Raw genomic sequence first — 12291 nt, 5'->3', positions numbered from 1 at the left:
AATGGCTTTAAACTAAAGGGGGGGTAGATCTAGACTAGATATAAGGAAGAATTTTTTTACGCTGAGGGTGGTGAAGCACTGGCACAGGTTGCCCAGAGAGGTGGTGGATGCCCCATCCCTGGAAACATTGAAGGTCAGGTTGGACGGGGCTCTGAGCAACCTGATCTAGTTGAAGATGTCCCTGCCCACGGCAGGGGGGTTGGACTAGATGACCTTTAGAGGTCCCTTCCAACCCAAACTATTCTATGATTCTGTGATTCTACATCAGTTCCAGCAAATGATAATTTTAGCAGGATCAGCTCAGCATAGAAGTAGGACAAAAGAATCTATATGTGGTGGAAGCCACTTTGTGGTGCCTTTTCCCACCATGCAGCAAACTCTTACGATTCAGCTGAAGACCAGCCTGCAGAGCTGAGGCAGGCCTCAGCTGGAAGTAAACCAGCTTATGTCTGCCACCATTACCTTTCTTTTTTTTTCTTTTTTTTTCCTTTTTTTTTTTTCTTTTTTTTTCCTTTTTTTTTTTTTCCTTCCCCCCCCCCTCCCCGGTCCCTTGCCTTTCTCTAGAGCTTGCAGTATTTGGATGTGTCCGTCCTGGGTGACCTGGTTCCTCGGCTGTGTGACCTGATCAAAAGTGGAGTAGGCCTTGGCACAAAGGTATGCCTGTGATTTTAATAGTTCATTTGGAGATGGAGAAGGGAACAGAGAGCAGTGTCAATGTAAATACAGTTCTTTTGACTGTCTCTTTTAAAAAGTGACAGCTTGGGCTCATTCATACTGGAGTCATTTTTTGTCTGAGTCTCAATCCACCTACGTTACTTGTGATTTCCTAAATTTGTGCTGCCTTAACCTCCCCTGGGCTACATGGCTGTTGTGTTCTGTGACAGCTGAGTGCAGAAGGTTGTCCTTGATAGCTGTAAATCTTCCAGGATCATCTATCCTGAGTACGGGTCCTGGTAGCTTTTTTACTTCTTAATTCAATTCTTGTCATTCATTTGTTACAAACTGTTTTTCTGCTTCTACCCTTGACTCATGGCTTATCAGGTCAGACACTTGGTGGGCCTAGATCATGTCATACAAGTGCATATAGCACCGCAGCAAGTATTAACAGTAATAACCAGGGGCTAGTATTGTTTAAGCTTACCTTTGTTTTCCCTTGCAATCTTCCAGGGAGGCTGTGCCAGTGTAATTGTGTCATTAACCACACAGTGTCCTCAGGACTTAACACCTTATTCAGGTAAGGTTTGTTTCTAGTGTCAGGTTTTAAAGGTGTTTTTTGTTGCTGTTCTGTAGGTAGCATTTCCTCCCTATTGGCCCTTGACTTTACCACAAGAATGATCTTTACGTGTGTATTTTCCTCAGAGAGCTGTTTGAAGTTGCCTTGTGCTTATGAGACTGGCATGCTGGGGGTAGGTCCTGGGGATGTTATATACCTCACCGGGTTGGAAGGGGCAGAGGAAGGAGTTGAGCGAATTCCCTCATGCCCAGCAGGAGCAGACGGAAATATCTCTAGACTTTCTTGGAGCAGACTAACAGTGCCTGCGTTAGTGCAGCACTGTCAGTAAGCACTTGTTCCTTCAACTTGAGCTATGGAAGGACCATAAACAGGGACTTTGCTTCCTTGGATCTTAGGCTTCTCTTTACAATATATTGTGACTTGATAGTACAGAGAAGGTCACCTTTGTTGCAAAACAGAAATAAAGCTGAAACCATGATCAGCTGAGATGCTCACGTCACGGGAACGTTATCAGTCAAGGTGTGCAGGCTGAGGCCAGCATAACACCAGCTTCTGCTGAGCCTTGCTGTGTTATGCTGTGCACTTGTTTAAACATGAGGACCAGACAGACCTATAACCCCGCAAACTTGCGATGAGGAAAAATGCATAAATTCAGACAATCTAGTGAAATGCAGGCTATTGTCATTCTTGCCACAGCAATAAAAACGTGATACTTCTGATAAAGCAAAGTCTCTTCCAACAGGCAAACTTATGAGTGCTTTACTCAGTGGCCTGACTGATCGCAACAGCGTGGTACAGAAGTCTTTTGCCTTTGCTATGGGGCATCTAGTCCGGGTGAGTTGGGGTTTGAGATGGTTTTAGGTTTTATTTTGCTTTTTTGTTGTTTGTGGGTTTTGGGGTTTTTTTTAAGTGTTTGAGTGATTTCAGTCTCTTTCCTGTTACAGACTTCCCGGGACAGTAGCACTGAGAAGCTGCTGCACAAACTCAGCAGTTGGTACATGGAGAAGGAAGGTATGTTGCTTTTGGCGTGTTCAGTTACAGAATACAGTGCACAAAAAGTTCCTGGTGATAGCAAAAGCTGGTAAAGAAACACTTCTATATTGTGATGCTTGGTTTCACTGGCTGAATACTTCCCATGCATCATCATACAATGGTGTGCATTCCTCTGCTTCCCAAGAGGCAGAGCAAGCTATTAAAGGAAAATCCTGCTTCCCAGTCATAGTGTGTGGTTGTTTTGTTCTTTCAGAGGCAGTTTACAGAACAGGCTGTGCTTTAACTGTGCATGCTATGGGACGCTACAGTCCAGACGTAGTGAAGAACCATGCCAAACATGTGCTGCCGTTGGCTTTTCTTGGCATGCATGAGGTTCCTGATGAAGAGAAAGGAGAGAAAGAGAATTCTACTCTGTGGACTGAAGTTTGGCAGGAAAATGTACCTGGTAAGTTGTGTTAAGAGTGGTAAAAGCTTTCTGGGAAGCATGGGGCAAGAAATAACCATGCTTTCTGGAAATCCATTTTGGAAATACAGAGTTCTCATGGTAAGAGATGTGGAAAGCTTGTTTCCGTTTTCTTCCTTACTAAAGATGTACTGTATGAGTTTTGGCAGGTTAGCTTCTCTGTGGCTATTTAAAATCATTACAGAGGTGTTGATCGCTGAGCATACACAGACATAGTCAGGAGAAGTATTTTAAAGATTGTGAGGCACTGAATGCCACTGTAATATGGCCCTGATCGTGGCGCAGATAGCTGGACATCTTTGGAAATTTTGATGCCAGCCTTTAAGGGCTGCTGCACACTCTGAAGTTACAGGGGACTTTGGCCTGTGTCTCAGGTTGGAGATCTCTCTGGTGATGCCTGTGATTTTAACTTAAGTGAATGAATCTACACTATAGAAGGGCTATTTTGCCATGCTTTCTGACGGTAGAGGAAGATCTGGATGCGTGGTGAAATGGTTTTGCTGGCTCCTTCTCTGACCTGATTTCAGATCTTGTCCCTCAGTCACCAATTACTTTTCTGGCGTTTGGGAAAGGAGCTGCAAAAAAGTTTTCCTGTGACCTGTTCTTGAAAAAAAGTTAGTTATATTCCTTAGAAACAGACTAACACAATGTCTAGTGTCTGCCATATGGAAGGACTGAGACGACCTCTTTGTCTAGATACATGCTAAAGATTTTGTTTGGAAGCACCTAGAAAACAGAACCCATCTTCAATCAGCCTGGGAGAAATTCTTCACTCCTTTGCCTGAAGTAGGCCTTGCTGATATGTTTCATGACCAAAAAAAAGATAAATCTGTAACTGCTTTTTTTTCTTTTCTTTTTTTTTTTTTAAATAAGATCAGATTTTTGTCTTGTTTTTTTGTGGCAAAATTATGGTTTTCCTCTGTCTGACGTGCAGGTACTCAGGGTGGCATCAGACTGTATATGCAGGAGTTGATAACCATTACCCAGAAGGCTCTGCAGTCCCAGTCCTGGAAGATGAAAGCCCAGGGAGCAGCTGCCATGGCATCAGTTGCCAAACAGACAGGGTCCCTTGTACCACCACATCTGGGAATAGTGCTCTCCGCGCTGCTGCAAGGCCTGCCTGGGAGAACCTGGACTGGGAAGGTAAAAAAGGAACTGGCACCTCGTGGATCGCTGTGAGCACCAGCACGTGGCCCTCGAGCCAGGAAATGCAATGTTCTGTGCTGCAGAGCAGCACGTGTAGGAACTCTGGCTTAGGGAGTCTGCCTTTGCCCGGCATTTAGCAGACATAAAAATGACAGGGACGATAAATAGGTGGAGTTCAGATTGCTTTAGGAGTTGGGTTCCCACTTAAGACTACTTCCGCTGCACCATATTCTGGCCTTGAGGGGTACTAGCTTGTGCTCAGAGGTGCTACAAGGCCCCTTTCCACTGCCAGTTCAGTGCAAGTGGAAAGCCAAGTCCTCTGCAGCCTCTAGAGCAGGAGTGGCAGGAGCCAGACGTTCCTTCTCTAGGCTGGTGTCATAGGTGTATTTCTCCACTACCTCTTGCAGTGGAGTACAAAGGTTTCCCCTGTGTGGCAGGACTGTGCCATTTGGCTGTGTAGCATTTCTCAGTGGTATCTGTTTTACTCATTGCAGGAGGAGCTGTTAAAGGCCATTGCCAGTGTCGTCTCTGCATGCAAGTAAGTGTCTTGAAAGAGGTGGTACCCTCAGGATCTGGGATCTCAAAGAGGAGGTAGTTGCACAGTGTTGTCGCCTGTCTGGTGCTAAGGAGACTCTAGAAAGTTGTGAACACCATTCTGATCTCCCATCAGCATGTGAGGAGTCGCTCTCCACTCCGCTTGTCAATGTGTGGGTCACTGGTGAGAGCTGGGAGGGACAAACGGTGCTTCAGAGGGACCTGCAGAGGTAAATGGTTGATTTAGGGCAAGGAAGAGGATGTTGAGAGGCCAGAATTGCTAAGAAGAAAGAAGAGACTAAGGGAAAAGATGGACACCTTAAAGGGGAAAAGAGAGGAAGAGGCTGAAGAAGAGCGAGGGGGGAAAGTGCATTGGAAGCATATGAGGAAAGACAGGAAAGAAAAACGGGGAGAACAGACAGGGTAGGACTGAAGAAGAGCACCAGAGTGTAACTTCAGTTACAACTGTTGGTAGGAAACCCTGTGCCTGGACACAGGCATTGCTTCCTATCTGTGGGAAGGGATTAATGTGGGTCTGATCATTTCTGTGTGCCGTGTGTTTCAGTGCAGAGCTGCAGAAGTCAGTGCCTGGCCAGCCCACCGTCAATGATATTGTCCAGGCTGTCCTGAAAGAATGTCGGAAAGAGAACCTGAAGTATAAGATGGTGGCACTGCGCTGTGTGGCTGGGGTGCTGCAGGCAACAAAGGAAGACCGGTTCCAGGAGCTGGCAGATATCGTCTTTCCCATGATAAAGAAGGTGACAGTTCAGCTTCTTGAGTTTTCCCTCTTTCGAAACAAAACACCCAAGTGGTGACAGTCCGGCTGATGCTGTTACGTACACACCAGGCTTCTGCTCAGAAGGCTGCTGATGTGAGGAATACCCCACACTCAGTGGGCCTGAATACTAGACCGGGGGTGAGCCCTGGGGGGGCTATACCTCTGCTGCCCAAATTCTGAATTAGCCCAACTGTTCTGTAGGCATAGTCCTTCCTGTGGTGTCCAGCATTACCCCAATACAGCATTAAAAGTTAATTCCTGGCTGTTCTACAGGCAGCAAGAGACTCCTAGGAAGCTGTGTAGGGTGCTTTTGTTTAGTATCTGCAGTGCTTCGCAGCTCTGCAAGTGGGACTCGTATAGCACAGGGAGATGTTTGGATGCAAGGCCACCGAGCCTGCTGTGCACTTCTGCAGGCTGCCGATAGCGCCAGAGCTACCGGTGGCCAAGGGGGCCTGTGCTCCGTCTGTATGGAGGCACTGGCTGGGTACAAGGACCGGTGTGCACAGACTGCAAGGGAAGACTGAATTGCACTGAAGTGCAGGCAGTGAGCCTGCCCTCATCCCTCTGTCGATCATACCTTCCCCCCATGGCCTCCACAGAACTCTCTTGAGAGCATGGGCACGGGTTTACCAAAGCATGATGAAGAGGACGAGGACACGAGGGAGAAAGAGGTGCAGATGGAGTCCCTGATCTGTGCCTTCGAGACCCTGGGCAAAGCCTGGCCGAGGAGCCCGGAGACACAGCGTAAGTCAGCTGACGATGTGCAGAGTGAAATTTCTTGGCTCAAACTGTTTCCTCTAAAAATGAAAATGGGGAGGAGGGAGGGACCTGGAGATCATGGGGGGAGTGGGGAGGCTTTTGAGAAGGTGCAGGATCTTGCTGCCTGCAGCCTGCAAGATCTTTAGTGAGAAAGATCTTGGCCCCTCACTACAAGAAGGATGTTGAGATGTTGGAACGTGTCCAGAGAAGGGCAACGAGGCTGGTGAAGGGTCTGGAGAACAAGTCTTATGAGGAGCGGCTGAGGGAGCTGGGGTTGTTTAGCCTGGAGAAAAGGAGGCTGAGGGGAGACCTCATCGCTCTCTACAACTACCTGAAAGGAGGTTGTAGCGAGGTGGGTGTTGGTCTCTTCTCCCAAGTAACTGGCGAAAGGACGAGAGGAAATGGCCTCAGGTTGCGCCAGGGGAGGTTTAGATTGGATGTAAGGAAAAATTTCTTTACTGAAAGAGTAGTTAAACATTGGAACAGGCTGCCCAGGGAAGTGGTTGAGTCACCATCCCTGGAAGTATTTAAAAAACGGGTAGATGAGGCGCTTAGGGACATAGTTTAGTGGGCATGGTGGTGTTGGGTTGATGGTTGGACTCGAGGATCTTGGAGGTCTCTTCCAACCTTAATGATTCTATGATTCTATGATTCTATAAAGCTGCCCCAACAGCTTTCCCACAGTGGTGCACCCTTGTGGAAATGGCTTTACTGTTGTCTTAAATTCACTTCACCAAAGTGTTCTGAGTTTGAAGACAAGCAGGATGCCTGAGGTGGCTTGCCTAATCAAAAGCACCCTACTTCTGCTCACATTTATGTTTGCATTAAAGCTGGTACAAGGTGGAAGAACTGGGTATATCAGGAAAAAAATCCAGGTTGCTTTTATTAGCATGCCAGAATGTGAAATGCAGCTGTTTAACAAACACTGGAAGATAATGAGAGTGTTGATGTGGTGAAGATTTTCAGGGTCACTTGTTACAGGGTGTTGACTTGGTCACGTGCAATGACTAGCTTGATGTCAGTTGGAGAGGAGCACAAGGAACACCTGGGAGACAGAGCAGGAAGTGTTTCCTTCTGCCTTTCCCCGTGGTAACACAATGACATCCTTATTTTTCTGTAGGTTGCTATCGCCAAGAGTTTTGCAAGTTAATGTGTGACCGTCTGAAACTCAGCACATGGAAAGTGCAGCTTGGAGTGCTACAAGCCATGAATGCCTACTTTCAAGGGTAATTCTCCTTTCTGCAATACTTTTTGGTGATACTTCTTTTCTTTGTTGCTTCAAACTGCTTAATGAAATTGAGGACGGCACTGGATTCTCAGAGGAAGTAGAGCAGACTTCTGTCCCAGTGATGCAGGGTGTCTGACAGTGTTTTTGCATTTGACAGGCTAATGCTGTTTGATGAGGAGCACTCAGACCCAGTGGCTTTGACAGAAATACTGTTGGAAACCTGTTCATCTATCACCCATTCTTTAGGTAAATAGACTTCTCCCGGTTTGTGGTCAATGATGAATTGCTTGTTAATATATTCTTCCTCTGGGGGTTGGCTGGTAGAGGAAGTGCAGAATAAGCATAAGCTGTCAGAGATAACATTTTGTCCTTCCTTGCACTGCGCTGTGATAATTCTGATTATCACAGCTGTTCAAGATAGTACTATGCAGGGTGCTGTGCACAGAGAAGTAAATTCCTCTGGTGCAAGAGAGCTTTGAAAGGGGAGGGAGAGGCAGACAGCAGACTCTGTGCAACCTCTCAGGAGTTGTGGTTTAACCCCAGCTGGCAACTGAGCACCACGCAGCCGCTCGCTCACTCTCCCCCCTCCACGGTGGGATGGGAGAGAGAATCAGAAGAGTAAAAGTGAGAAAACTCGTGGATTGAGATAAGAACAGTTTAATAAGGGAAATATAATAATTTTAATAAAAGAATACACAAAGCAAGTGATGCACGATGCAATTGCTCACCACCCACTGACCGATGCCCAGCCAGTCCCCAAGCAGCGGCCCCCCCCGGCCAGCTTCCCCCAGTTTATGTACTGAGCATGACGTCACATGGTGTGGAATGTCCCTTTGGCCAGTTGGGGTCAGCTGTCCTGGCTGTGCCCCCTCCCAGCTTCTTGTGCACCCCCAGCCTTCTCAGTCGGTAGAGCGGGGGAAGCCGAAAAGTCCTTGACTAGTGTAAGCCCTGCTTAGCGACAACTAAAACATGGGTGTGTTATCGACACTATTCTTGCACTAAATCCAAAACACAGCACTGGACCAGCTACTAGGAGGAAAATTAACTCTATCCCTGCCGAAACCAGGACAGGAGTGCAAATCGGAAATGTAGTAATCTTCTCCATGCAGAAGATGGACCCCACCTAATCAAGCTATTTAATGAAACACAAGTTTTTCTCCTCCACAGCTCAGACTTCTTGGATACATATGCACTGGAGAGACCCAAAATTTTCTCAGCCAGCCAGAGCATGAAGCTCCAAGGCTTTGAGGCAGTTTGTGCTCTCCCTGAGCAGAGCCCCCATGAGGATATAAGTGCTACCTACGTAATGTTGACAGTCGTGGGGCTTTTTATTACTTTGGTAGTGTTCCCACTTGTCCTGTGACTGTAACAGTGCCCCAAGTCTCCTCATACCCGCATGTGGCTCTTGTTTCTGGTATGCATAAAGGCAGCGCTTACTTTAGAGCTAGCTACCAATCCAGAGACCCCTTCGGGGAAAGTTTTTTCTAACTATCAATCCTCCTGGAATGAGACTCGAACAAGATTTTAGCTCAGGAGACCAAATAACTTTTTGTGACAAGCTTGTGCTTGATGGCCTAGGGTTTGTGTACCCTCACTTAATGCTACTTGTTAAAATTTGGATGGTTTATAGCCATTACAGCTCACCGAAAGCACAGCCTGTTATGCACAGAAGTTGTCTGTGATCACGCGGCAGCTATGCCAGCGTTGTTGCCTTTCAGCATGTGTAAGGAGCAGTAGCGCTGCGGTAATAGCAGAGGCGGTGCACAAGGTTTAGTCCACGTGTCAACCTCTAGTTGGTCACTTTCTGCCATTCAAATGTGTCTAATTGGTGAGCACTGCAGACTGCCAGCACAAATGAGCGCAGTGAGCTGCGCTAACAAAAGTGGTCTGGAGACCACGGTGGTTACTGCTCTCTGTACAGTTCGTGTGCCTTTGGTTCTCAATGTGGTTGTGGTTTTGTTTGTTTTTTAAATCCCTTAGAAAACAAAAGCTACGCTTCCATAAGAACAGAAGCTTTGTCTGTGATACAGCTGCTGCTCACCAAACTGCAAGGTGAGACTTTTTGCTTGCCACCCGGGAGAGCCACTGTTTGGTAAAGAAGGCGCCTGGCAGTGTGGCCTGGAACCCTGGAGAGATGGCGTTGCCTTCTGCTTGCGGGACTGGGTGATTTTGGGGCGGCTGGGACTTGGAGTTCTGTGCTTGGTGACTCGGGAAACTTGGAGGGGGCTTGAAGTAACTGCGGATAATGTCAAGGTCTGAAGTACTGTTGGATACTCCTTGGGTGAGGAGTGTCCAGCAAGGAGGGTCACAGGGAGAGCACACAGGGCGAGTGTGTAGTCACGTTCTGCATTATGTGCAAGCTCCATAGAGGGGAGGGCTCCTGTTTGTGCAGAAGAGTAATTTTTACCCTTTCAATGCCAAGTTTAGTTCCTCATTGTTAATTTAGGATTTAAGCCTTGCAGAATTTACTTCAGAGAATGAGTCTACTTAGGTCTTCAGGTCATACATGCCTGCAGTTGTTCCGTAGCAAATGTTTCCTTTGGATTTGTGTTATGCACTTCGTGTTTCCTTTATTCCAGCAAGAATCTTCTTGCATTACCTGAAGCAGTTGCGAAGTGGGAAACATTTGGTTCTTCAGGCCCTCGTTTTCACATGTTACAAGCTTAGACAATCAAGCCTAGTCTAACTGGGCATGACTCCCTGTGCAGGAGGCAGCACAGGCACCTGTGTGCCCGGTTGAATTTGCCTCCTCCTGGAAGGGCAGTAGGGACTGCGAGTGAGATGCTGAAGCAGTCACTCTTTTGGCCTGTCTGGGGATGGAGATGGCCTGCTGGGGTTTTTTGGCATTCTGGTATTCATGTCTGGTGTCTGTCTGTCTTTATCTACACAGAAGCTCAGCAGTGGGAAAGCCTGACACCAGAAAGCAGAGAGCACCTCATTCGTTCGTTGTCTACGATGGCGTCAGACAGCAGACCCGAGCTACAAGAGAAGGCATTTGTATTGAAGAAAACACTTGAAAATCTCGACTAAGTTGTAAAACACAAACAACAAAGTGCCATGTAAAACAAAAACAAAAAAGTGCAGTGGTCTGAAAGCCAAGTGGGTAAATTAAGATTACTCTGTAGCATGCATCGTTCCTGGCCAAAATAAAAAATGCCTTAAATTCTTTTCCCCGTTAATGTTATTTTTACTCTTTTAAGCTGATGGTTAGTTGTTTTATCAGTAAATACCTCTAAAGATCTGCCCTAGAATGTTTGTAAGTGTGCAACATAAAAAATGTTGAGGGCAAGATGCTTTTTTTTTTTCCCCTTTAAATCGGCAAAAGAATGTTACTCAGATCCCCTTTGTCCGTCAAAGGAATTGTTGAAAAACCACCAGCACAGGAAGTGAAAAGCGTATTTGATTTTCACTTATGTCGCGTGTGGAGAGCTGTTACCTGGTGTCTGAACAGTAAATCCTCGGCACTCTGCAGCAGAGCTAGTGTTTGTTACCTGTAACGAAATGCTTCCCCTGATGAAGCCCGTGTTAAACTCCCGTGGCTTCCCCGGGGCAGGGCTTCACCTGACGCCCACCTCTGCTTCTCCTGCTTGCTCCCCCCTCGCAGCCTGTTGTCTGTGAGTTACGAAAGGCAGAGAGAACTGTTAACTTTGCTCCTTCCTCCTTCTCTGACCTCAACATGGATTGACCGGGACTATGCCTTCCCCAGCTAGCAACCTCGGCCTCCCAAATGTTAAATGAGAGCTTTTTTCCTCAAAGGATGCACAAGAGAGCACTTTACTGAGCTGTGTGGGACAAAGTTGGGCCTAGATGGTGCCCGGGTGGAACACTGCTCTTCTCAAAATTGTTTTGCATGGACACGACTCAGCTGCAGGAAAAAAAAAAATAGGAAAACAATCTTTTCTAGGTATGTTTTTGAAGAGTGTTCGAAGTTTGCAATGACACGTTTTTTTAATAGTGGTAATGTTTTATCCCCTTCCTGTTCGTAACCCTGTCCTTGCTTTGGAAACCTGTAATGATTTAGACTTGTCAATATTTGTAAGAAACTGAATCATCTGTCATTTCTCCGCAGCCCAAGTCATGCTGGTTTCTAGCAAATACTTTTTAATTTGCACTTAAGAAGAAAGATTATATCTGCATTAACGTGGAGTAAAATTGCTATATGATGATGTGGCCATGCTGCCTGCCTCCTTTTTTTGCCCTCCTCAGATAAACCTGACCACTATAGCAACAGACTTTTAATAGTGTAAAGTTAGCACTGCACCATAACCTGACCAGTAGGTGTACAGCTTTTTGGGGATAAATGCTTTGCTGATGGTGAAATAAAATCATTAGTGTGGGCAATACCACGTCCATGGCTTTCAGCATAGGAAGGCTTGTTTCTTTTCTTACAGTCTGCAGCTCCTTTCAGATTTGATCTGTTAGGGAGAGGATTGCTCAGATAACGTCACGTTTCCTCCATGCCCATGTATTCAGAATCAGGTATGCAGTACCTACTTTTCCCTCAGGTGCCATTTCCCATTCAGTGTTTTCTGGTACTGTAACAATCTCGTCGTCTGACTCACTCGCTCTCCACGGGAAGGGAGGAATGTAATTTGTGCACGCCTGGTAAGAAAATGTCAGCAAGAAATGGGCAGAGCTGTCCCACTGTGGCTCTCGTGTAGCAGAAACCTCAGCGAGCACTATTGCATTGTACACTAGAACTGGTCAGCGGGCAACTCCTTGGTGCTGGGAGCTGGTGCTATAACGTTTTGATTTACACCTTGTTGCAGGGAGCTGCTCTTTGTTTACGTGTAGTTTGAACTATCGAGCACAGTGTACATTTTGATATTTTACCGGGCAAATCACTTTGCAGCATCTTTAAAAACTTGCTTACCATGACATGTAGTGTCATGAGTGCTCTTTTTTTTTTGTATTAGATGACGAGTATTACCAGTGATGCTTTGCTGTAGCAGTTCATTGTCTGACTTGGGTTTTTTCCGTATTGGTGAGTGACAGTAACAGAAAAGCAAGAGCCTCCACGTCTCTGGTAATTTGAGTTTTCACTGTGGACTGGAGTATTCAGAGGCAACGCCTAATACGGTCAAATGACTGCAAGTAGAATAACTGTAATCATTGTCAATAGCAACCTGAATTTCTCTATTGGGGATTTACACTAG

General features: G+C 46.4%; 1 protein-coding gene across 1 annotated transcript in view; it reads left to right on the top strand.

The window, feature by feature from the left end:
* The window catches only part of KIAA0368 (KIAA0368 ortholog), a 67871-nt gene that overhangs the window by 54971 nt on the left and 609 nt on the right, over positions 1 to 12291 (top strand). Inside the window, exons 38-50 of the mRNA XM_009328999.1 lie at positions 565 to 654; positions 1168 to 1234; positions 1977 to 2068; positions 2179 to 2245; positions 2481 to 2672; positions 3625 to 3833; positions 4331 to 4374; positions 4936 to 5128; positions 5748 to 5892; positions 7028 to 7133; positions 7293 to 7381; positions 9116 to 9187; positions 10026 to 12291. The exon at positions 10026 to 12291 is cut by the window's right edge and continues 609 nt beyond it. Of these exons, the coding sequence (XP_009327274.1) occupies positions 565 to 654; positions 1168 to 1234; positions 1977 to 2068; positions 2179 to 2245; positions 2481 to 2672; positions 3625 to 3833; positions 4331 to 4374; positions 4936 to 5128; positions 5748 to 5892; positions 7028 to 7133; positions 7293 to 7381; positions 9116 to 9187; positions 10026 to 10165 (1506 nt within the window). The 3' untranslated portion in view covers positions 10166 to 12291. The remainder of the gene's footprint in view (positions 1 to 564; positions 655 to 1167; positions 1235 to 1976; positions 2069 to 2178; positions 2246 to 2480; positions 2673 to 3624; positions 3834 to 4330; positions 4375 to 4935; positions 5129 to 5747; positions 5893 to 7027; positions 7134 to 7292; positions 7382 to 9115; positions 9188 to 10025) is intronic.

This window comes from Pygoscelis adeliae, unplaced genomic scaffold, assembly GCF_000699105.1.
Source record: "Pygoscelis adeliae isolate BGI_AS28 unplaced genomic scaffold, ASM69910v1 Scaffold127, whole genome shotgun sequence".
NCBI classification, from domain to species: domain Eukaryota; kingdom Metazoa; phylum Chordata; class Aves; order Sphenisciformes; family Spheniscidae; genus Pygoscelis; species Pygoscelis adeliae.
Note: the sequence above shows the minus strand (reverse complement) of the source record. Positions and strands in the feature narration are given on the sequence as shown.